The sequence below is a fragment of the Bombus terrestris genome, chromosome 3 (assembly GCF_910591885.1).
Source record: "Bombus terrestris chromosome 3, iyBomTerr1.2, whole genome shotgun sequence".
In the NCBI taxonomy this organism is placed as follows: Eukaryota; Metazoa; Arthropoda; class Insecta; order Hymenoptera; family Apidae; genus Bombus; species Bombus terrestris.
In genome coordinates this window covers 18,635,120-18,659,503 of record NC_063271.1, presented here as the reverse complement: position 1 = coordinate 18,659,503, position 24,384 = coordinate 18,635,120, and the positions used below count along the sequence as shown (strand labels likewise).

The following is a 24,384-nucleotide window of genomic DNA, read 5'->3' as shown; positions in this document are numbered from 1 at the left end:
AATCTCACTTCTCTGACAAATGGCACGAAGAGAGAGTAGGTGGATTTCATCGGTTCGCAACGGTTCGCAACGGTTCTAACGCGACCATTCAATTTTCTCTCGGGAGGATGAAAAACGTGCACGTAACGTTGTTAGTACGAAGTAGAAAATTTCATTTGGAACGGCGAGAAGTAACGCAATCACAAGCGTACGCGCCTCCAGGTTCGAAGGTAGGGTCGTAGGAACTTACCTGGTGGGTTCCGCGTGAGCCTATCAGAGGGATGGGTTTAAAGAGGCCGCGCAGCATAGCTTCGGCTAGCGTGTGCCTTGACGCGGAAAGCCGGTTAGTCGGTCTCAATCCTGTGTGTCGCTCGCATATACCGAAACGTTCCACTCCGCTTCGAAAGTTTATCCGTGCCTTTTCCAAACTTTCGCCAAATTTTCCTTCGACTCGATCGGTGAAACTTTGTACCAAGGAAACTTCTCTTCCATTAGAGAAGAAACCAGCGCCGTTGGTTTTGTTTGTCGGTAGTTGATCAATTTGTCTAACTAGTCGCGAACAAATCGTTTCTTCCCGTGAATTTTTCTGCGATCCAAAGTGCACGTGGATAGGATTTATAACGATTATCTTGGAATTTGCGCATCAGAGGGTATGTTGATTTTCTTTTTATGCTAGTCCTAGAATAGCGCAAGCGCCTGTACAACAACGTATTAAGTGATTCGATTTGGTTTTGTAAACAGTCACCACGTGTGAACAACACAGCTTGCGTATAAATAATTGCTTCTGAACTAGATCGGCATTTTTCTTTAAAGTTTCTTTTCTCTGCTATTGCAATCGATTCTTGTCGCGCAGCTTATTGTCCGTATGTAAGTTAAACATTGTTTTCCATATACGTATGGGAGATATATTGCGTGCGTATGAAATTAATTGAATGTACTTATGACAAATATCGATTATCAAATAACATTTGAATGATAGATAATTTTCATTCTAGTATAATATTAGATACAAGTGTACAAAATAAATACGACGCAAGTGTAACGTAACTCTGGATTATGTTATCTTTCACGCTTTCAAGAACGTCCTATATGTCTTATATATGATACATGTACGTACATTCCATTAAAGATGCGTAATTTAAAATTAATAATAAGTCGGTATCCATTTTCGAAAGTTTATTTCAAAGTATTATTACATTGTGCGAAATTCGAATTCAGCCTTCTATTTGACATCGTTCAACAATAGGTGTTTCGAACAATTACACGGGCAAGTTACATCTCATGGAGTTTGAAAGAGCAGCTGTTTTCTGGGAACAAGCAAGCCGTAATTGTGAAACATATATATCAAAGTCAGTAACCAGATATTGTGTGAGTTAGATCTCACACCTTTTCACAATAGCTTTACGATAAGTAGATTATGTATACCCAATTATTTTTCCAAACTGAAAACCTTTTTGTTCATACTATCAGATCTACGTATGTGCAATTGATCTCTAAATGACTATCTTACGAAGTTAATGATTCTAGTAACAATAACTGTAATGATACAATTACTATTTATCAAAACATCTTACAGGAAAGTGTTTTCGGACTATTAGTTGATACACCATGTTAGCCGTATCGCGTCAAATCTAACAGAACCTTATACCAGATGCCTATTTACTTTAATTATTAGCTATTGAATTAATGGAAATATTCAGCGAGATAAAGCAATCTTATTATATACGACGTTCTTGCAAAGGAGACTTTTTACATACCTACATCTTTCTACGTATTTCTGCTTTGCTTTGCAAAATAAGCATATCAGAGTATGAAAAGTTTCAACAATAGAAAATTAAGGAAGATGAAATTAATTGCACACGTGAGCCGCAACAATCAAACATCCTACGCGTACTTTTTCCCACCCTGTACGTAATATGCACTAACAATAGCAAGCTTGTTTCCTTTACATCTTCAGAGTTTTTACACTTACGATCCATTAGTATCGAAACGATAATGTTAGTATAGAATTAAATTCATTTGTATCCAACACTAAACATCGATTTTGTAGCCAGAATCATTCGTTGTCTTTTTTCTTGCTATAATATAATAAATATTGTGTAATATATTCTATTGAAAGTTAATAGAAAATATGGACAATTCACGCGTGTATTAATCGTTGTGATTGGGTATGAAATAGCTGAATCGCGTGAGTAAATTTGGAGTGACCTAAATTGGCGTGCGAAGATTCCCAAAGAGTAATCAAGTCCCGCAAGAAAAAGCGAATTGAATATACCGTTAATCCACCATTAATTTTATTCCAAGTACTGTGTTACATCGTATGCAAATGCAATGTTTCGTGTGACTATTGAGATTTGCGCATCGTGAATCATTTTTTGTTGCAGAGTTCACTAGCTGTTACACACTGTGCAACGTAATGTACGTATGTACGTTGTACAATGATAAATCGATCGACGTGTTAATTAATCACTGTACAACTCAATCAATGGGGAAAGCAATTCGAAGAATTGTGATTAATCGATATGAGTAGCCTCGTAAAAGTTTTATTTTCTAAAATACGATGATCAAAGTTAGTCAAGTGTAATTTTAAAGAAATCTGAATCACATTTGTTTGTTAAAATAACAGTGGCAATACTTTGTTGGGTAATTTCCAAACAGTTCATATCCTTGTAAAGTAACGTTGAACAGCGAAAGCTCGACGAGCCAGTCATGCAGAAGGGATCAAAGAAAGAAGGGACGCAACAAGATACGACGAAAGTAAGAGATTATATCGCGAAGCTACGACGAAGTAGTCGCAATCGAGAATCGTATGACGAGATCGCAGAACTCGAAGCTGAGCTGCGAAGGGCGTACATTACAAAGGAGCTGCAAGCGCAAATCCTAGAAAGGGAGACCGAGCGTTACATCGAGAATGTACGGAAACAACAAGCCGCAGAACTGATGCGATTGGAACAGCAGGCGGTCCTCGAGGATGATCTTCGCCAAAGATCCGAGAGCCTCGAGAAGTCGGAAGATTACAGGAAAGAACTGACTATTCAGATGAAACGGAAAGAAGAAGAGAAGAGTTTGTTGATGGAGGAAGCTCGCCACGAGAGAGAAGTCTTAACAGAAATGGATAGAATAAGAGAACAGCATGAAGAACTTAAAACGCTTGAGAGAAAAAACCAACTGGCTGAGACCTTAAGGCGAGAACGTTTAATTTTTCAGGAAATCAAGCAAATTCGCGAGGAAGAGGAGAGGGCAGCTGAGGCGGAGAAACTTTACAAGGACGAAAAGTATTTAAAGGAAATCGATGAAAGAGTTAAAAGAGTGAGAAACCTTTACGAAGAACAATTAAAAAGAAGGGAACGAACAATGAGTAAGATTGCCAACATACTGATAAATGCAGAAACTAGAAAAAAAGAAAGAGATATTTTGATAGACGAATTGATAGCTGAGGACGTAAAATATGAGTCGTTGCTGAAAGAGGAAGTGGAAAATATTCAAAGGAAGAGGATGAGAGAGGAATTGGCGGCTAATTTGAAAGAACAAATTGTTTTCACAGAACAGTGTAAGTTACGATTTGTTGAGCAAGATAGAATGTTCGCAGAAGAAATTATGAGAAAAATTATAGAGGATGAGAAAACTGCCAGACTGACTGCTGCGGCTAGACGTAGAATGCAGCTACAGTATCGTGAGGATTTGGCTCGATTGATCGAAACCCGACGTAAGATTCGAGAAGAAGAGATTTTTAATACGCAGGAAACTGCTAAAGAAGAAAAGAAACGCGAAGAAGCTAATCTAGAACGTATTAAAGAAGATAGAAAACGATTGTTGGAAAAGCACGCGTCGAATGTTGGTGACTTTATTAATAAAAGCGCTCTTTCTGAAGAGGAGCAAAAGATTATCGAACAATTCACATAATTTAACGAGTTTTTAACTCATAACCTTTAGCTAACTAATCCTTAATTGTTAATTAATTAATAATGATTCACACAAATCGACAATCGTCCATAAGTTAAATGATATTATTGTCAGGAGAACCTAGTTCTATAGTTTAAAAATTCGAATATTTAATAGAAAATAGAACAAATCTACATCCCGGCACCTGTCGGCAGGTGTTGCTAATTATTCAAATGTTTCACTTCCTTTGCGAGAGTTCACCTGAGAAATCCAGAAAAAGCCAGATGCTTAGTTACGTTGAATTTAGCACTATATTTGCAAGTATTTGATTCGTGTAAATTATTAAAGTAACATTAAAAAATTAAATTTTCCCAAATCTATAAAAATGACGAGCGCGAATTTATTATGCAACAGAATAACAAGTAATGGAGTGTCCTGTTCTTTAAAAGAAAAGGCGAAGAGAGCACATACGTACCTACATATTGTCACAGAAAAAAGATCGCGTTATGCGAACTTGAGAAGCGTCGTTTATGAATCTATTAAGTTAAGCTATTGTAAGATCACTACATATGTTGCTACTACATAAGCAAGACTTGCTAGCTGAGATTTATAGTTGTACGAACTACCGTCAAATAGAGATTCTAAATTCAAGCATCAAGTAGCGACGTAGATTAATACTATGACATCCAGGGCCGCACGTAGAATTTTATGTAGTCTGACTGACCCAGATTTCAAATTCTTACTCTCTTAGATTTCTGTCACTTCGCATATCCAGATGTCTTGAAAAATCTAGGTAAATTTTGACACTTGACCAACTTTACGATTTTCCTATATCGCGAAGACTACTAGAAGTATTATACTTAAAAATGACTAGCATACATACATAGAAATAAACGAGGTCATTGTGACATATAATGCTCGATGTAGTTTATAATTTTATCTTTTATATTTTATTTAACTAGTTAACTGGCTTCAACGTGTATACTCGTCGTATGAAATAAAAAATTGCCATTTACTATAAAAACTCAAAATTTTAGTAAAAAGTAATATAAATGACATTTAATGGCACGTTTCTTTTATATTTCCAGTAAACATATTATGTATTTTATAAAAAAAAGTTTGATTATTTGATTATGCGTATATTGGTTATCCTCAAAACTGTTTTGTGCTTTGTATCAGCTACACCATCAAAAGCAAATCCACTTCGATGATGTGCCGTCTGCTCAAAAAATCGATTCCGTAAGAAGTCACGTTACTCGTACTCGACTTGCGAAGTTTCACTTTGTGCGGTATCTTGCTTTATAAAATACCATACTGAGATCAACTGAATTTCTTGAATCTTTTTTCTTTAATTTTTCTTGTTTATGAATTTTGTTATTTTCTGGCAATTTTTAAGTTCTTAATAACAATACCTTTTTCGACAATGAATTGACAACTTTTTATTGAATGAAAATGCAATCATTCCTCGTTCTGCTTTATTTTTGTCGTAAAATTTATAATAGGAGCATGTGCCCTGTGTTCGACGTGTATACTCGTCATTGCTTGATTTTAACTCCGCACCCTGTAAGGGATTTTTAAAACTAAATTCCGCTGTTAACAGATTAAAATTTGAAAAATTCGGGACTATGAAATATTGCGAATGATTTTTCTGATTCATTTAATTTTATTATTATTAATATTATTATTAGCCCTGATAATTATGAAGTGAGGAGGGGGTGTACATCTGTTTGAAGCAAACGCACAGAGTTATTTAGAAGATTTCTGATTTGATTAACAAGATTAACGTCGCTTCGTGTTTGATGCGTAACTAGCGGAATGCAATCGTTTAAGTAACGACAGAAGCCGATCATCAAACGTAGATTGTTACGTTCTCCGTCTTCCGATTAATGCACTCGATAAATCTTAAACACGACTGCAACTAAATTAAACTAGCTAGAGAACAAGCCGGTTTAAAGGTGATAGCAACGTCAATCGATTGCACAGTTTAGCAACCCAATCGATACCAAACGTGAGCGTGTATTTCCTTGAAATTGGGATTTGACGTTGGAAAACTCGATCAAAGGCTTATCGAAACGAATAGACTTTGAAATTTTGCCAAGCTTAGAAATGTCGAAGGAAATTTCTTTTCATGAAATAATATAAATTGAAGAGAGTGTTAAGAAAAAGTAATTCGCAAATAAGCAGATTTTGTAAAACTCGGATGGAGAAGAAATATTTTTCAATTATCCTTCGTACAAAAGGGAAATGAAACACTTTCAATGCTAAATGAAAGAATGATTATTTGATGCTTACTCGTAATGGTACACCGTTATTTCAATTTATTTGCACGTTACGTGTATCTTCGTTTTCTGCTTGCTTGGAGTGGAAGAATCAAGTTTCTTGATCGTTAAAAGCAATGGTAGATATCTCGTTAACGCCTTTTTTTCGCAACGTTAAATTATATAAGCTTACAGATTGCAAATATTCCTTTGTTTATTTAAAACGTTAAAAATATAAGTACAAACATAAAAAGGTTTTGAACTAAAAATAGATACGTTTAACCAAATAGTGAAATAAAAGATGCAAGGGAAAGAAACAACTTTCATGAAACATATTTCTGGCTTTAGTGCGGTTAGTTTACGCACTGGAACGTATAACATCATAATCATTCAGAAGACAAAATTATGCACAAAACGGTATAATGTAAATTAATTGTTTAAGAAATTTGTTAAAAATATAAAGATATTTATTTCAGATTATTCCAACGAATCTGCATACGGGCATAGAAGCCTAACCAGTTCGTAAATATCACCTTAAACTAGTTTCAAGTTGTGATATTTATATATGCAGAATGTAGAAACATTTAATCCTCTACTTTTCCGTTGAATGAACTTTAGCATGATTTTTAGAAAAATTGTAGTATAATTAATATTTTCATAAAAAATTATTATCTTACCACGTCCTATGCTTTCAATGTTTCAAGATGTTTCTATTTACATACTCGCCATTGTACATGTGCAAGCGATTCTTTCACTTTTTTGAAATTATTGTATAATGCTTCTTTAAACAGTAAATAAAGTAGAAATACGTGTATGAAGAATAGAATGACACGTGCAAGAAATACGTAATGGAGTACTGTTTCCACCTTCTTTGTAACATGTAATTTGTTATGGAAAATTATCCTTTTTTCTTTTTCTTTTATCAATTGACGATCGCGTGACAACCACAAACTCAACACGTTTCTAACAATTGACTGTTTTATGGCCTTGTATCGAGTATACTCCTCGTTGTAACGCTGCTCTTTCTTGTGCTGAGTAACTTCGTTTAGTTCTCCGGAAATAAATTGCCTTGGAAGCAGAATGCAAGAAGCGAGAAGTCAGAAGTGCTTCGTTTTTTCGCACTATGTAACTGTTTCTCTGGCTAAAACGATAGAAAAATCGGAAACGTTTTTCGAATCGTAGGACTCCAATTATCGCTTGTATTCATACATGGAAGAATAAAACGTTTAATCGTAAAATAAATATTGAAAATTTCCAATATTTATCATCAATATTTTCTCACTTGACGTTGCGATATACAACATTGTACTGTAACAAGTTATTACGTTGGAGCAGAAAATGATTCGTGCTATTTTCCGTTTGTACAATAACTTCTTTGACAGTGACATTTAGAAAAGTGTGTATATATATATATATATATGTATACATATGTATGACGACTAGAAAGAAACCATTTGAAGGGTGTCTATGCAACACGTTGTACGACGCACCGTGTAGCGGAGAACTTAATCCGATAAGCGAAACAAGCAAAAAGACGTTGCGCTTGCTTCTTAAACTCGTAATCTTCAATAGTATAAATTTTACGTATTTTGAGATAAGAACGGTTGGAGATATACGCTTCCATAACGGAGCAATTGACTCTGCATAGACATATATTATTTTCTGCTATGCATAAATTTCCGATTTTTAATCTTCCAGTATACAAATTATACCTTAGGCGTCATTACGTTATCTTTTATATATAAAGTACATAAATATGTAAAATACGTTAAATAATCATCGAAACTAGCGAAAGTAGTATTATAAAATTAATGCGGCTACTATTTTTAGTTATTATTTAAAACCATTAAATCCACAAAGATGGAATTTGAAGTATACAAACAAATGCAAATATTTAAATCTTAGAGAAAACGCTTTCATTATGGATTCCTTTTTTACCAATTTTTAAATAAAACTACTAAATAAATTATTCGTATTCTCTAATTTGTAAATCCAGTTACATAGCAAACAATTACAAGTCGATTATTTAGTTTGCCAACTTGAATTTACTAAATGAATTATAAAAGAGTTTGAAGAAAGAAAAAGGTTCTAAATTACAAATAATTACCAACTTCGGTTTGAACATTGAACTTTCAACCAGGAAACAAGCTAGAACGAAGAAATTAATCGTCAGGTATGCTCATTGGCATGATTTATGAAACGATCACGATTTTTGAGGTCAAGGATTTCTTTTTATTGCTTACATATATCAACACTCCATCTCGGCAAAGGCAATTAGTGTGGCTTAGGTAGTTTTTAGAAATTCGTGGCTCGTCCTCGGTGACTTAAGGATATGTCGTAAATGAGGACTTTCCAAAGAGTAAGTTTGGTTGTAACGGTTCGATGACCGAAGAGTCAGACTTGGAGGAAGTTCCACACCGTTGCCAAACTTCGCTTACCGCTCACTATAGGGACCGTCTTCCTCCCTCTCTGAAAAGGGCTCTAAAAGTACTTGAAAAGGGGACACACAAAACTCTTTAGATATAATCGGTAATTGCAATTTTTTAAATATAGAGTAATCAACGTACACTGTTGGCCATAAGTATTTGAACATCTCGACCCTCCTAATAACGTTACAAATTAAAAGATATAGGTGACTACTATTGATAAATTCTCTTACGCAGCCATAACGGGATAAAACTCGTTGATATAAATTCACAAGACTTTTTAATTAACCGGATAAATAGTTTTTGTTTCGATGTTTAATATTCTTTCGAAGATTTCAACTTTCACGAAAGATAAAATATTTTCATCGACATATGTAAAAGGGAAATGTTCTTATACGAAGAAATTAGTTTTCGTGCTATATAGCGATTCAGAAAGAATTACACTCTGTTCACTCGAGCCTCGTTGTATATCGTGTATCTTGTTATCTATTCAATCGCACGGTGACAAATAATATGGTGACAGGGCTCATCCATCGTAACGTTACAATCTTATTGTGTCCCATTGTGTCGAAGCTACAGAATACCAAGAACTGCTACTATAAGCTACATAGTTATTCGGTCGCTTATTCCGTCCGCTTTTACAGAAGATGGCTTTGTAATACCATAAGCTACTGTTATACATATCGCCGGTTTGATAGCAGAGTGACATGCGAGAATGACACGTAAGATGAGGTTTGCATGATAACGCTCGCCCACACATTTCGCAAGTGATATTAAAAAAGTTGCATGCATTAAAACTCGCAGTTTTACGCCGTTCAGTATATTTACCCAAACTCTCTGCTAATGGCTATTATTACTAGACTATGAAGGTTTATGCAAATACATATTTTTGAAGAATGAAAACTACATAGTTTATTATGCGATTAGAAGGTTATAAAAATGTACTCTTTATATTCCATTTTCTACATAATGATAAAGACATACGTGCCATATGTTGTAAACGAATAGATACATAGGAATACATAAAGTGAAAGCATTCGAAATGGTAACGGGCGCTTATACTTCATTTGTGATGGAATCAATAGAATCCCAGTGCACACCTGACAACCAGCTGTGCTCGTCACGGTATCGTCATAGCCTTTCCTCGCATATAACTCACGTTCCCCATCATTCTCCGGGACACTGTATCGTGTACCAAGCCATACATGTCCTCGTAAATATTCTACTTCCTAACTTCTATAGAGGTCAAAATAGAACTGACGGTTAAACGGTTATACGCTCTTGAAACTGCAATGTATAACATCTGTAGCACATCGTAATAAAATAAAATTTTATCGATGACCTCGTACATTTTGAAAATCAAAAAATCTTTGTGAGTAATATTAATTAATCGGGATATAGATATAAATTGTTATATTCTTACTGTGTAAAACTGGCGAAATTTTCTCGCGCTACCTAATAATACACGGTATCTATAAACACAATCGTAACGCGAAGTACGATTAATTATTTTTATTTTACACTGTTTCTTAAACATGAATCACATTGCACTCACGAAACACTATTTGCATTCATGTCCTACATCGTATATCTAATTATGCTACGTCTACCATCTTAGCGATTTATATAGACACTCACACTCTCCTGCCTTCGTCTAGACCTCTCCGGATATATGTGCATTGTTGGTAGTTGTCGCAGTGGGCGAAGGAATGAACTTTCTCGTGCATAACATATGCAGATCAACCGACCATTATGGAAGGTTACTTAATGCATTTACGAATATTACTCATAACGTTTCTTGGTCGATTGTGACGCGTGGGTTTACTCACTGAAACCGCCCTGGCGCCTCTCTGTAAACGCAAACCAACGATCGATTCCAATTACTTTTAATTGTAAGCGAACTATAGCTCTGGTATTACAATCTATCATCTATCATCTATCACCGTTTCTTCTCGAATAATGGCTAAAGCCATTCAAACACACTTTACTACGCTTTACACGCTTAATTGTCGATGCTTTGAATCGCGATATAGGAGATTATGATAAACTAAAAATATGCAAACTATAATATGCAAAAGCAGATGAAATAAATTTCAGTCCAAGCTCTATTCCTTTAATTAATACTCATAAAAATATAAAAATACAAATATTTGTGACTTTGAATATAAAGTCGAACCATACATCGAGGTTCCGTGGTGTAGTGGTTATCACGTCTGCTTTACACGCAGAAGATCGCCGGTTCGATTCCGGTCGGAACCATTCTTTTTTCCTCTTTCATGCGTATGTATTCTGTGTATATGTATATTATGTTCCAAACATACTTTTTGATAATTTTATAATAAATAATTCTAATTGAAAAAAGAGTAAGTGAGTAATGCATATTTTCAAAGTTAACAGAGATTAAGTTTGTATTAACGGAGATTGTGAAATAAGAAAGACGAACAAAAATAAAAAATATAAAAATGCTAACATCAGATTTTAATTTATTATTTCAGATGTCAACGCAGCGAACAAATTAACGTAGGTTGAAATGTTGCTGTTATTGCTGTTGTCGCTATGAACGAGAGCCGGTGCTACATCGATTCGCCCGTGCTCGCTGAACATCAGCTATTCAACCGGAATGGGAAGGCACTCAGGTGTGATTATCATAAACGCAGCCTATACTACCGTATTATATTACGGGTTCGCGTTTAATTGCTCGCGACAAGAAGGGCGTCGACTATATACCGTACATTGATTTATCGTTCATAATTGAAGAGTAGAAATCTGGAACACTTTTCTCATTCCAGTCACAGGGGCAGTCGATTAATTTTTAGTTCATTATTCGTCAATTTTCTTCGCAACTTAGTATGCTTTCAAATATATTCTTAAATGTGATCTCTACCAGTTTTATCGCTGTTAATTGCTGCTTCGAATAAATACTACATTTCGTATATGTAACAGCGACAATGAACTTTCATGGGCTGGTTACTCCATCAGGTTGTTCAACAAATATGCAATGCTCGGTTAATATGTTTGAAAAAATTCGAGATTACTTCACGTAACATTTTAATCGCTTTTCCGTATAATTACGCAAACACGAGGTTTGATCTAGCTAGATAAAGACGTAGATTTCGATTTAAAAGTTTATACGTTAACAATCGTTAACAATTTTTTAAAAAGCAGGGTCCTATGCTATAACTGAACTAGTTTTTAAGTTTTGTTTTTTCAAAATAGTTATAATTTTAATAAAATTTCTATAAGTTGTAGCAGATTTGTTTATTCTATGATTAAAATTGAGAGAATGAAAGGCCTTTCAATCTGTTTCAAACAAAGAATTTTCGAGGAATTAAAGTATCAAAGACAATTAGAATTATATGCATATGAAGAATAATAAAAATAAAATGTGCCAACATTTTCTAAATTTTAGAATTAAACTTTAACACCGAGATAAAACGTTCAAATGCGTAGAATATGACAAAGATTTATTTAAAACGAGAGCTTTGGAATTATTACGCAATTATTACTTCGCGAATATGTCGAAAGGAAGTAGTTAAACAGGATGAAACGTCCGAAGGCTAAGCAAACAAATCATTTATATCGTAATTGGATAAATTATCTTCTAACATGCAATTACGACACGTCCAATTGAACAGGGAGAAAAGCAGCAATCGTTTTAGTCGTTATATATACACAGCGCATTAAACAGCTTTGATTTCAGGGGATCGAAAAAAAGTGTGTTACTTTATACAACCGACTGTGGTGACGGAAAAGAAGATCTGGGACTCAAGCTTCAGCAACGATCAGTTTCTCTGGTAAGTTTAGTAACGTCTGTAAATTAATTACTATTATGTCTTCTTTACAAACAGGTAAGAAACAAGATGGGAATATGAAATTAATCTGACAAGGTTTTATTCCAACTATCTGGCAATTTTAGATCGACAATAATAGAAACACGAAAGAGACATTCGATTAACTCGTCGGATAAGAATATCCAGAAATAAATTGTTCCTCGTGGGTAGTTGCCAGTTAATCCTAGATTAGGAATTGGCGTATCTAGTATCTCTCGTATGTCGCCTTCCGGGTCTACGAGGCTGGTAGAAGCTTCCATCCCTGGCAATGATTATATGTTTCTCGACTCATGATACTCCTTCTTCCCGAGCACACCCACGATCTTCGATGATTAACGAACGCGAAGACGACCCGTGGCGAACTAAGGCTGCTTTTAATTGCTTCAATTAACTACGTTGAAGCAGCACGATCCGCCAGTAGGAAGTATCGTAGTGCACTATCCCGACGTCACAAAGCACTGGCCTTCGCCAGTTATAACTTGACATTCTTTGTTCGTCGATACCTCGATACCTCGGGGGATATGTAAGATACTGCGAGCATCGATAACGCTTTTTGTTCTATCTGCTGCATTTATGATTCGAAGAGTCGTCAAATACATAACCCATTTGCATTATATCGAATGACAAATCAATTGTGCTTTGAGGGAGACGGCCTCAATTATGATAGGATACAGCTATATTGCCAGAGAATCAACTATGGCTCATTTCGTATCAACGATTCGGATAAATCAGCGAGAATAAACCAGGTTTTAGAAGTTTCATGGAAGCGAAAAATGAATTAATGGTTGTATAATTTGCAACGATTGAATTAATTTCACAGAAGCTTTTATTAGTCGCGCGATATCGGTAATTGGTAATTGTTGTCTATTACCGATGATTACTATTTTTTTATTCGCTTATATAATTTCCAATATAAACAAATATACATATATAAGATTGATTAATATGTATCAAGACGGAGCTAATTTCCATAAGTAGACCTACTAGCAGCATTCCAAGCAATGTAAATTCAACCTAACCCCAACCCATTTCTAATAACAGAATGAAAAATGTCCCATTAATGTGATGGATCTCGTTTGTACATTGGTCATCGTATTGAGATGGATCGCCGAGTCAAACGGATTTCGTAATAAAGCTTCACAATCGGTCTGGGCTTGGACGCTTTAAGAGGGTCGATGTACTCGCGCATTATACGATCATCATGCGTACATATACATATGTGAAGTGTCTCCCTCACACGCCTGATACGCGTATAGTCGTGAGAATCCTTGAGCAAGTCAAGAAATCGTAATTCTCACGAGCCCTACAATCGGGCCTTTGGCGCAATTTCTCGGCTTGGGTTGCAGTCACACGCCATTTGCCTGAAGCAACTAGAACAGCAGACACGCATCTTTCTAAAGTTGTATTTAGAACCGCTTCGTTCCTCTTCTCGACATTGAATACGCATTAACCACGCTTTCATAACTTTCTATTGTACAACGTTTATTCAAGCCGACGTAACTTACGTAGTGCACATGTATATTGACGTTATAAATACAATAAGTAAAGTTTTCAAAATGATTAACAGAAAATCGCGATTCTTTACTTTGCAGTTCCCATAGGCAGTAGTTGACATGATTTGTAAGAATTTATATGAGGGGAGCATAATCAATTAAAGATATTGTATAAATATGTTATAGAGTTTTAGCAATAATAATTTGTGAACTTTCGAAGGATATTGTATTTTATTTTTTTTCATAATCATACAAGGGGAAGTTTTTTGGGGAGACATTATCGGAAAAATAATTATTTTATTACGATCGTAATTATTGTACGCACGCGATTATTCTCAATGTTGAGATCTCATCACCTGTAAAAAATCTACCAAGCATCACGAGTATTATCTTACTGCGAAGACTCACGAAGGACGTTGATCGTAACAGGAAAACCACGACCCCAGCGTGTGACGTGAAATATGTGGTCAAGAAATGATTCCACAAAACTGACATTTCGTTTTTTACTACTATGAATATTTGCAAACAAAGTGCAATCTATACGTGTGATAAAGTTTACGACCCACATACATATTTAAATGTCTCATTTTATCTAAACTGTAAATACATAAACTGAAAAAATCTGAATTCATATTGCCGACATAAATGTAACTTTTTTCATTTCAGACTGCTCTACATACAGGAAGTGGAACGCAACAGCAATATCTGGAACCAAGAATGGCGCAATTAGAAACCTTGGAGGCAAAGGTAATAAAATGAACAATATTTATATCGTTTAGTATATAAAGTGAAAATAAACTTTTTAAACTAAAATTACATACATAATATATATTTTATAATTTTGTTGATAATAATACACAGCGAGTGCACAAAACAGAAACATTCAAAGTACGAGGAACGAAATCATAGGAAGAAATTGCATCTACAATGACCCCATTGCGCAATAATTTACCAACTAATAATACATTAGTGAATTTACAAATTATAAGTTATAGATTATAGATTTTTTTCATAATTTAAAAATTTTACTCACTTCTTTATGTAAAGGAATTTATTAATGCTGTAATTTGTAACTCATAGAATTTCACTAATAATACTACTTCGATTATGCAGCAGAGTCCATGTTACATAAAAAATTTTGTTTCGCTATTCTAGAATGTGAAATTCTTGCTACGTCCAGAATCATTTTTTCCTACATTTTTTTTTTTTTTTTTTTTTTGAAAGGCTCGCGCAAGAAGGTAGGTATATGGAAGTCGTTTTTAACCGTAACATCCCGTCGGAAGAAACCGAAGGCGATGTTTCGCGGTTATTGGCGGGTCCGCAATAGCCCCCAGCTTTTTAAGGCTGTCCAACCAGTGATTTATATGCAGATGCATGGACCAAACTGTGTTTCGTTCAGGGGCCCTTCACTCGAGTTTCGGACTGAGGGACCGTGTGCGCGCGGGTGCCATTAAAACTGCCCCGAGTCCGCACACAGATACCCAATAGCGCAGCATCCTCAAAAATTCTTTTTTTCAATTCCACTTGTGTCGATAAAATCGTAGGATTTTGTTCCATTATTAAATTCTTCTATCTTTAATCTTTCGTACGTATAATAATTTAGCAGAAAATTAAAAAAGAGACAGAGCAGTAAAAAGATAACTTTCTTAAAACTCCTAAAATACAATATGGTAAAACGTATACGTTACTTTTGATTAAACTTATATTTTTTGTTTTCCTACGATATAGGAATATAGAAATAAATATGTTACATACTACAATTGCCTCCTTAATTTTGATTTACTAAGATGTATCTGTTAGAAGGAAAAATCATGTATCCATCCGTCATCATACACGAAACAACTGTGATCTTTTATCTCACCCTTCGGCGTTAGCAAGCATATTTTCTTAACTTTCTTAAGACGCGATTAATGTACGTTGTCAGATTCGTTGACTTCTTCGAGCATGCTACAAAAATCCATTCCGATGTTTACGCCTGAGCAGACCAGCGCGAAGTCATGTTTTGCCATCTCAGAGGAAAAAAGCAAAAGCAAAAGAAAGAATGGACGAAAGAGTAAAAGAAAGAGAAAACAGAAGGAGCGTGCTGTGCACAGGGGGCTCGATATGAATAATGAAGAAGAACGTCGACTTGAAAAGGTTGCATCGACGTCGATAGGATATCTTCTTACCACGAGCCAAAAATGTTTTTCAGATACATAATGATCTTTGTCGATGAAAAGAAGATTTTCGCATTGCTTCGTAACAATTTTTAGAACTTTCTATACAAAGCTCAAAGTTTGCGACGAATATCCTTTCGTAAAAGGAATCAGTGACTCGAGAACAGTGAAGTAAATGTTTTTACGTAATTTATAAATTCACAAATAACAATGAAAGTTTTTAAAGTTGGTAATAGTAACAATAAAATTCCAAAAAGTAATACATATACCAAGTCTTTATACTTTACTGTTAAATTTGTAGCTCGCTACAGATTAAAGATTATTATAAAAATACAAAATGACGAGCAACATTTATTTTCATGAGAATGACAGAAGATAAACTAAAATATCATTTCATTGTTTCAATTCACCGCTAAATATAGTTTATTCCTAATCTACTGGCCAAAGGTAGGCTTTAGTACGTCCTTGGGTTGAAAGACTCAGACAGATCTAGTCAGCCAGATTGCAGATCCTGGAGTCAGTGCCCTTTACTGTCTGAACAGCAATGCGCCAAGCAAGATTTCGTCTTCTTAAAACGTTGAAAACATTGCCCTTCGCAAATTTCGCGCTCGAATAACCGCTTTCAGAGATCATAATTTAACTTCATTCGAAATAATGGAGGTGGCAGTAAGCGCAACAGAACTTTACAATATTTTGATCAATGTAGAAATAGACACATATAATATTTATCGTTATAACAGATACGTGATGATCTCTGTAAATAAATTCAATTCAATCTATTAAATTTTATCTCTATGTTGTCATTTGCTATAATTAAAAGAATATTCGGTATTATATATGATGTATATAATGGAAAAATCCTACGCTATGCAAAACTGGAATTATCCAAAGTGATTCGTATGATTTCAGAATTATGTCAGGAATTTTATTGTTTGCGATATATTTCAGGGAATTTGTTGATACTATCAGAACACATGGAAAAGATAAAGTAAACGCGAACACGCGCGCTATTCCCTGGGTGCAACTATTGTATCGTACAGTTGCAGAAGAGGGTGGCAGGATTATCTCGGAAATGCGGATCTTCCCCATGCAAATTCCGCAATAAATTTCCGCTTCCTCCGTGCACACCGCTATCATCCTCCTGCAATGTAACGTGTACAGCGCGCTTCCACACGGGAAAAAAATTTACGGAATGTTCGTACTGAGATCACCGTCCATCCGTTCCCACTTTTACTTCTCAACGGGGGAGAAGAAAGTGTTAGATTTGATACAACTGCTCGCTGCGTGTCTCTATTACCTCATTATTTCAAAAATGTTATGTGGCACTATTTTGTTACGTTATGAGTCACCGCGTAGTATACTTTGCCTCTCAGTTAAAACGTCTCGTCTATCGTTTTGAATTTTGGAAAAAGCTTCGTGCCATTATTGTTTTTCTTTATCCAATTGAAAATATTTAATTATTATTTTCTAACTTCATCTGTATAACTTTGCTTAAAAAGATGAAAATTTTTTTCACACGGGATTTTAGATATTTCAACATATTCTTGAAAGAATAGTAGATATTACATATTCGCGATATATAAGATCATACGTTTAGTAATTCATAGACTCAGATATAAAAGGAAAGAAATAGTACATACGTACAAATGCGTTAATTTATTTCATCGGTATCGACTGTTTGACACTATGGCATCATTGGAATATCATGTTTATGGAAAGCAAGTACTTTACGGCTTGCACCCAAAGCCTTGAACTCGGATAGCCTTTTGTTTTCTACCACATACAATACAACGTGCATAGTTGCTTTGTGTGATTCTGTTAACCTTCACCAAAGACTAAAAAAACGAACCAATTGGAAACGATAATAATAATATTTTCGTATCTCTACGCAGATTCGGGTATTATTTGAATAAAACATTTGAAATAATTGATTATTTATTAAAAAAATATTGTAACATTGCGCACGTTAAAACTTTAAAACAAAAGGAATTTTTAAAGTATAATTCTCTAAGATAGGTATACTGGACACAAAGGTAGAAGTTTCGTAACAGTAGTTTTATGTATAATCAGCCGTCTACAGTTCCTTTTCCAAGAAAATAATTTCCGGTCTTGAAATAATACCATTCTTAGAAACAGTGTAACACTACGAATCAGAGTAATAGTATTCCAGTTATCAATACTGTTTGTACTTACCTAATAATCTTATTTCCACTAACTTTCTTAAAAGTTTGTAACTATAATCGCATTTATGATTTTTTAAAACCGAACAAACGTACAAATATGAACACTAGACGGTACCTTTATTACTCTTTGCTACGTTAGAATTATTTTACGTTTTTTTTTTTTCTTAAGGCATTGACCTATAATCTTCCGACTTGAAACGAAATAGGATCGCATGGAAAGTTTTATCCTATAACCGTGAATCTTTATGCCGTAAATCTTAGTTGGAGATAATCTCATGAGCGGACGTCGAGTAGTCGACGCGAAAAAGGCCCAAGCGAACGAAGAACGTGCGAAGCGAAAGGTGACGGTTAGAAACCGTTTATCTTACCTGTGGATGAAAATAAATGCGCCAAGACTTAACAGAGTTTAAATTAACTTATTCAGTAACTTTATTACGCAAACGGAATTCTATAATAATCTTGCGGTGCTTTATATCTAAAAGTAAAAACGACACGAACTAAATATGACATATTAAGTATCGCAATTAATTTAAAAAATGTCAATGCTTTGATAAGAGGTGAAAATAGAAGCAGAGCGCAAGGAATGTTTGGCAATGGCTACGGAGGATATCCGGTTAGTTGAATATTTTCTGCAAGCAAATCTAGTTGGTGGTCTCGTGTGGGACACACTGGGCGTGCAAGGTCTCGTATCGCATCCTTCTTTCTGGTTGCTGCGCAGTCAAGGCCGGCATTGACCTTCTCCGTGTTGTATGCCAGCAGGAGAGACCAAGTGCTGCTTTCTCAAGGACCATCGGTGTGCAGTACCGACGTGGAACTCCATTAAGATCGAGACATCCCGTTCCGACTATCGTCACAAATCATAGATTTACTAGAGCGATAAATTTATATTTACACCGTGGCTGTTTTACACCTCGAGTTTCAACCACGTTCAAATCATATCTTTAGGCTAAAGAAATATTGATTCTACCATATTGTGAGTTTAGCTTCCGACTATTAGAATGAATTATTATTTGGAAGATCGAAAGATTCGACAAGACTCGGTTTCTTTTTGGAAATTTGTAACTGTGTATACGTGCGTGTAAAATACAATATCACGATTGTAATTAAGAATATCTGTTTGTTCTCAGATGGCCAGTATAGAAGTATCTTTGTCAACTACGCCAAGAAGAAAGAAAGGTGGAAGCATTTCCGGTGGAGTAATATCGCCAGCTGGTCATCGAAATAGAGATCATTATAAGGAACTAGACGCTCTCCGAATTGCATTACGCGACAAGGAAAATATCATTCAAACGTAAGAAACGTTTCATGAATATATAATAGTATAGTACCGAACAAATGTTTTCGAATAATCGCTTCTTACTCTAGCGTTCTGATTTTTTATATCATTTGTAAGAAAACGTAAAGTTTCGATCGCTTAGAGCGATCGGCTGGCTTTCGTCACCCTCGGTCCGAAGAAGAGAAAGCAAAGACACTTGAGGGTGCAATAAATTAAGCCCGCCGCGTACTGAATCGTGCACTGGCAGGCTGCAAGGAATTTGCGACTGCTACGCTTACGATATTCTTTCATCTTTTGTGCAATCGTCGACTTTTTAAATAAATTTTAACGATTCAGTGATTGTGTTCTCTTCGGCATAAATAAATCCATGGAAAATATCAAATAACATTTCAAATATTTCGGTTTCGTTTCTAGGGTTAAGTTTTAATTTGTTTTTACAGACTGAAAGGGCAACTGTGCAACACACTGAGCAACAGATTAGCTTTACGTAATGGTGCTCCACCTCTAACCGAGGCTGACAGGAAAGCAGCCGAAGAACGACTTCAAAGGTTGCGACGCGATGCGGATAATAAGCGGCTAGCGATAAAAAATTTGAAATTAGCGCTCGAACGACTAGATATTACAGAGTAAGTAGAAAACTTCAATGAATCTTGTGTTATCAATCATCGATTACGCTAAATAAATATATTTATAAATGTGTCAATTATTGAAAGATTAAATTGAAACAAAATTTATATTGGAATAATAGAGTAAATAAAAATGGGAAATAAATTGTGAAGTGACCGTATTGTATATAAAACCCTATATGGTCTAGTGGCTAGGGTACCTAGCTTTCATTCGGAAGATTTGGGTTCAGTTACCCGTATAAAAAATATTTTTTTCTTTATTTATATATTCTTCTCGTTTATTTTATATGCAACTTGCGAATAATTATACTGTTTGTTATATTTGATTGTAATTATTTAGTAAAAAATGTAATTTAATTAATCATTTTTATTCCAGTAATATCGATGTTCGAATTCAACAAGCTGAATTAGAATATAGACTTGGACGCGAAGAACTCGAACTTCTAACTCTTCGCGAAGAAAGTAGAGCTTTACAGGCTGCTTTGGAATTGGCAGAGACCCAGGAAAAGCAGAAAAATGATACAATATTTAGGTATCTGTCTTAAAGCAATAAAAACTTTGAAAATGACAACTCGTTAAAGATAAAGATATTATATCGAATTTGTACGATATATGTTATAACTAGGTAAAATATATTTAATCGTATCTTAAATATTATCATTGACTTTATTACCTTAACGGAATTTTAGGCCATAATGATTATGAAATACGATAGAATGAAGTATCTTTGATATTTGATTTATAGTTGTATCTCTGGTTCTACGCAAGTTACGATCCATGCAGTGGAAGTTAGCGCAGATCCAAAAAGTCCCCGTTTTGGCGCTGGACCAAGGGAAGACACACCTGGCTTGTATGTTGATTGGGCAGTTGAAGATTCTGGATTATGCAAGGGAGACAGGTTTCGTACAGTACAATATTCCACATTTTATTCAATAACTATACTATACACTTAAACATAAATGATTACTAAACTGCGGATATCTATGTTTATGAACACAACTAAACAGGTGGACTCTAGCTAGAGATTTGTTTCATTTATTAAATATTATATAACCAGTATCGTATTTTGAATATTTTATATATTTTCGCATATTATGCCATATTATGGTGAAGTTTATAAAAACAATTTAATAAGCAATCCAATAAAAAGTCACAAAGTGACTCGTTATCTGTATAACGGTATATTATTGTAAACGGGATTCTTTTCCCTTTATCTTTAGTCCGGATACTGACGACTGGCGGTGAACACAGTCATAAAGTATATTTTCTACGCCTAGCAATTAGCACGTAAAAGGAAAAACGATTATTTCTTCTCGCTGAATGGAAAGATCGTAAAGAATAGATCATTTGATTTCATTTATAATCTTTATGACAGAACACCTGTCGTTCGTAATAAATTGTAACATTTCTCCAAGAGAAAGCAAGCAAAACTGGGGCAATAAAATTACGATTTGTGATCAAAGAACAATGAGGAAGAAGATAGACAACGAAGAAAGTAAATAAAAGACAAGGAATAGGAAGAAAGGTGAAGATTATTAAAAAAGGAAGCACATCAATACATATAAATATAACACATCACACCGACTGCTCACACTATGGAACCCAGCTATCATTGTCGAACAATAGTGCAATCTTGGCATTTGGTTCCCAACAGGTCACTGTAGCGTGAAGCAGCACCGGAAGTTCGCCGAGTGCCCTCGCTAATTGCACCTGCGGCTTCACATGACCCTATCCTTTATCCTCCCTCCCATTTTCATGTAGATTTTTTTAGCAGAATTTGTTACAACTCACACCGCTGTATTTTGCATTCAGCCTTTTATACTTATCTATATGTATAGTAGAAAATAGTATAAATAATCAAAATTGTTTTGAGTTTGATACCTTTCATGAATAATTTGCTTTGCTTTACTTTGTTCTCGATTAGGATTATATAATTATATAGGAGTTATATAAATTCTCAAAGAGAATAAATTACTCTTTTCGCCAAGTCTCAATAGAATAAATCAGCCCCTGTTTTGAAAATTGAAAAATTTCACCTAATTAAGCGTAATCACGCTCATGAAACTCGTACTTATCGGTCAACATTGTCTGCAGAATCTTGGAAGTGAATGGAAAACTTGTGGTGGGAGCAGGCAGAAGCGATTTAGCAAGGCTGTTGGCCGTTGCACCCGATGCAGCGCAAATCGTGGTCCTTCGAAAAGGCGAATCCCTGGCAGCACTCCGCACTCTTCGATCTGATAACCTTAGGCTGACTCACAGGATCGGATATCTCGAGGAACAAGTCAGGGATCTTCTCGCACCAAGTAGAGCCGAGGTTCCTGCAGACCCTCCACCAACCCGTCAAGAACAAGTTCAGGTATACGAGAGGACGACAAATACATTATTCTTCTTAGTTGAAAGCATTGTACAAAAAAATATAATACATTATTCTATACGTTAGTCCATGGATCTATATCATTTCTTCACAACCTTATTATACAGGGTGCGGCATTTAAATGAAAACAACTATACAGTAGCTCACAAACTATTTGAATATTCTCTTAGAACGGTAAAAAATGTTCGTAAATTCAAAAGCACCCAATTTATTTCGACATTTCGCAACAACTAGAATTTAATCTTTATTACTTTTTTTTTAGGTTTTTCAAAAAGGACCACAGGTAACTGCGTTAGTTGCAAATCTTCCTGGCCTTAATGTAAGGAATTCGATGGAATTACGGCAGAGTTTACCAACAGTAAGAAGCAGGCACAATGACCATTCAAAACGTTCGCTAGACTTAAAAATCTCGAACGAATTCGACTCGTCATCGGCTAGCATTTTCAATGGTCATCACAAATCACGAAGTAAACAAAAACATCAAGGATTTCCATTAACCAGGTCAACTGCAAGCTTGGATTGCAAACAAACGCAGATACAATCGCAACTACAACGTAGAAGACCACCGCGCGTTGAATCAGCTTTGGAACATTTATCTAAGAATCGTAAAAATTCATCTCAAGTACAACCGTTAGACTTCGATTCCGAACCAACTTATTATCGATTACAGGTATTTTGTTAAATTTTACATTATGATTGAAGTAACTAAACGGATGGATGAAATTTTCTTTCGCAAACATATTACAATGATTATTTGAAAGAAACGAAAGTCTGGTAGACCAGTGATTAGTTATTCGTGAAATTAGAATTAAAATTCCTGTAGCTTAGGATTCTTTGTTATTTCAGGAGACTCAGTCGCGAGCATCAGAAAACTCGGATATATCAATAGTCTATAGCTCCCAAGAATCGAAATCTCGTCCAGCACCACCGAAAAAGCCACTTCGATTGTCTCTACATCGAGCAGCTAGTCTTCAATCCGTAGAAAGTGCACCACCATCTGCACACCATGAAACAGCTAAAAAACCGATGAAGAGAAGTCATAAAGGTGATCCACCGGAGAAAGGTATTCGAACGGAAACAAATGGAGAAACAAATAACCAAATGCAAGAATCGCATTCCAATCCACCTCAACCTCCGCCGAGGACACCTTCCAGAGCAGAGTCTTGTCAAAGTGCGTTACGATGGCCTTCCCCTAAGCCACGACCTCATTTAGCACCTGTCACTATGGAAAAATGGTGCTGAACAAAAAAAAGTGTAAGAGAAGAAAGAATCATTATGATATGAATGATATTTCAAATATCGACGTACACTGCATATTATACATATTTTTATGTATTATCTGTTCAGTGTGACATGAATATTCGAGTAGTATTAACAGCGAATCTTTTAAGATCTCTGTTGTTATAGAAAAAAACTGGGGAACTTACGAAGATTTTTATACGATGCATTTGTAAATACAAAATGATATTTTTATGCTTTTTACCTGTACTTTAAGAAGACTGAATTGTTCTGCATTTATTCGTACGCTATTTTTATACCTATTTTTAAATTTTATGTTTAACTATATTGGCTGATAATGTTTCGTTGTATACATTCATTTCATGTACTATGGAATATAAACGTTCAAAGTAATAGATTACATAAAAAAATTTCGCTTTATAAGTTAAACAAATATTTCGTACAAAGTACGTGAAACGTACATTTATACTCCTTAATTTATAAGTATTAATTCTAAAAATATGAATCTTTTTTTATTTTTATGTGATTAAGATAGCTTTATATATATATATATATATATATATATATATATGTATATCATTACGTGAACATCAAATCCAATTTTTTTTCATCAATTGCTAGTCGAAGTATATGTAGTATTAATTAAAATATTAAAATAATCA

At 34.9% G+C, this 24,384-nt stretch overlaps 2 protein-coding genes and 1 non-coding gene across 5 annotated transcripts; all 3 read left to right on the top strand.

The window, feature by feature from the left end:
- The first annotated feature begins 283 nt into the window (after window positions 1-283).
- Window positions 284-24,260, top strand: LOC100650307. 3 transcript variants are annotated; one of them, XM_012319204.3, is made up of 11 exons: window positions 284-629; window positions 11,041-11,181; window positions 12,246-12,339; window positions 14,535-14,615; window positions 19,335-19,498; window positions 19,924-20,109; window positions 20,486-20,641; window positions 20,855-21,007; window positions 22,204-22,465; window positions 22,746-23,153; window positions 23,333-24,260. In XM_012319204.3, exons 2-11 carry the CDS (start codon window positions 11,102-11,104, stop codon window positions 23,723-23,725), a joined length of 1,977 nt encoding a protein of 658 aa, XP_012174594.1. In that variant the 5' UTR covers window positions 284-629; window positions 11,041-11,101; the 3' UTR covers window positions 23,726-24,260. The 3 variants fall into 3 exon arrangements, with proteins under 3 accessions (XP_012174594.1, XP_003402869.1, XP_048260455.1); XM_003402821.4 differs by having other exon boundaries at window positions 285-629; window positions 23,330-24,259; XM_048404498.1 differs by lacking the exon at window positions 284-629 and adding an exon at window positions 9,530-10,437 and having other exon boundaries at window positions 23,330-24,260.
- On the top strand, window positions 2,689-3,882 carry LOC105666864 (meiosis-specific nuclear structural protein 1). Its single transcript, XM_012319301.2, has one exon. The coding sequence runs from the start codon at window positions 2,689-2,691 to the stop codon at window positions 3,880-3,882; it is 1,194 nt and encodes a 397-aa protein (XP_012174691.1).
- TRNAV-UAC lies at window positions 10,732-10,804 on the top strand. The gene has a single exon. It is a non-coding gene; the product is annotated as a tRNA-Val (tRNA).
- Window positions 24,261-24,384: the final 124 nt, after the last annotated feature.

Coding starts and splice junctions, on each gene's coding strand:
- LOC105666864 (XM_012319301.2), top strand. CDS start 2,689: ATGCAGAAGGGATCAAAGAAAGAAGGGACGCAACAAGATACGACGAAA.
- LOC100650307 (XM_048404498.1), top strand. CDS start 11,102: ATGAACGAGAGCCGGTGCTACATCGATTCGCCCGTGCTCGCTGAACAT. Junction 20,642..20,854: donor AAAAATGATACAATATTTAG/GTATCTGTCTTA, acceptor TTTGATTTATAG/TTGTATCTCTGGTTCTACGC. Junction 21,008..22,203: donor GGATTATGCAAGGGAGACAG/GTTTCGTACAGT, acceptor CATTGTCTGCAG/AATCTTGGAAGTGAATGGAA.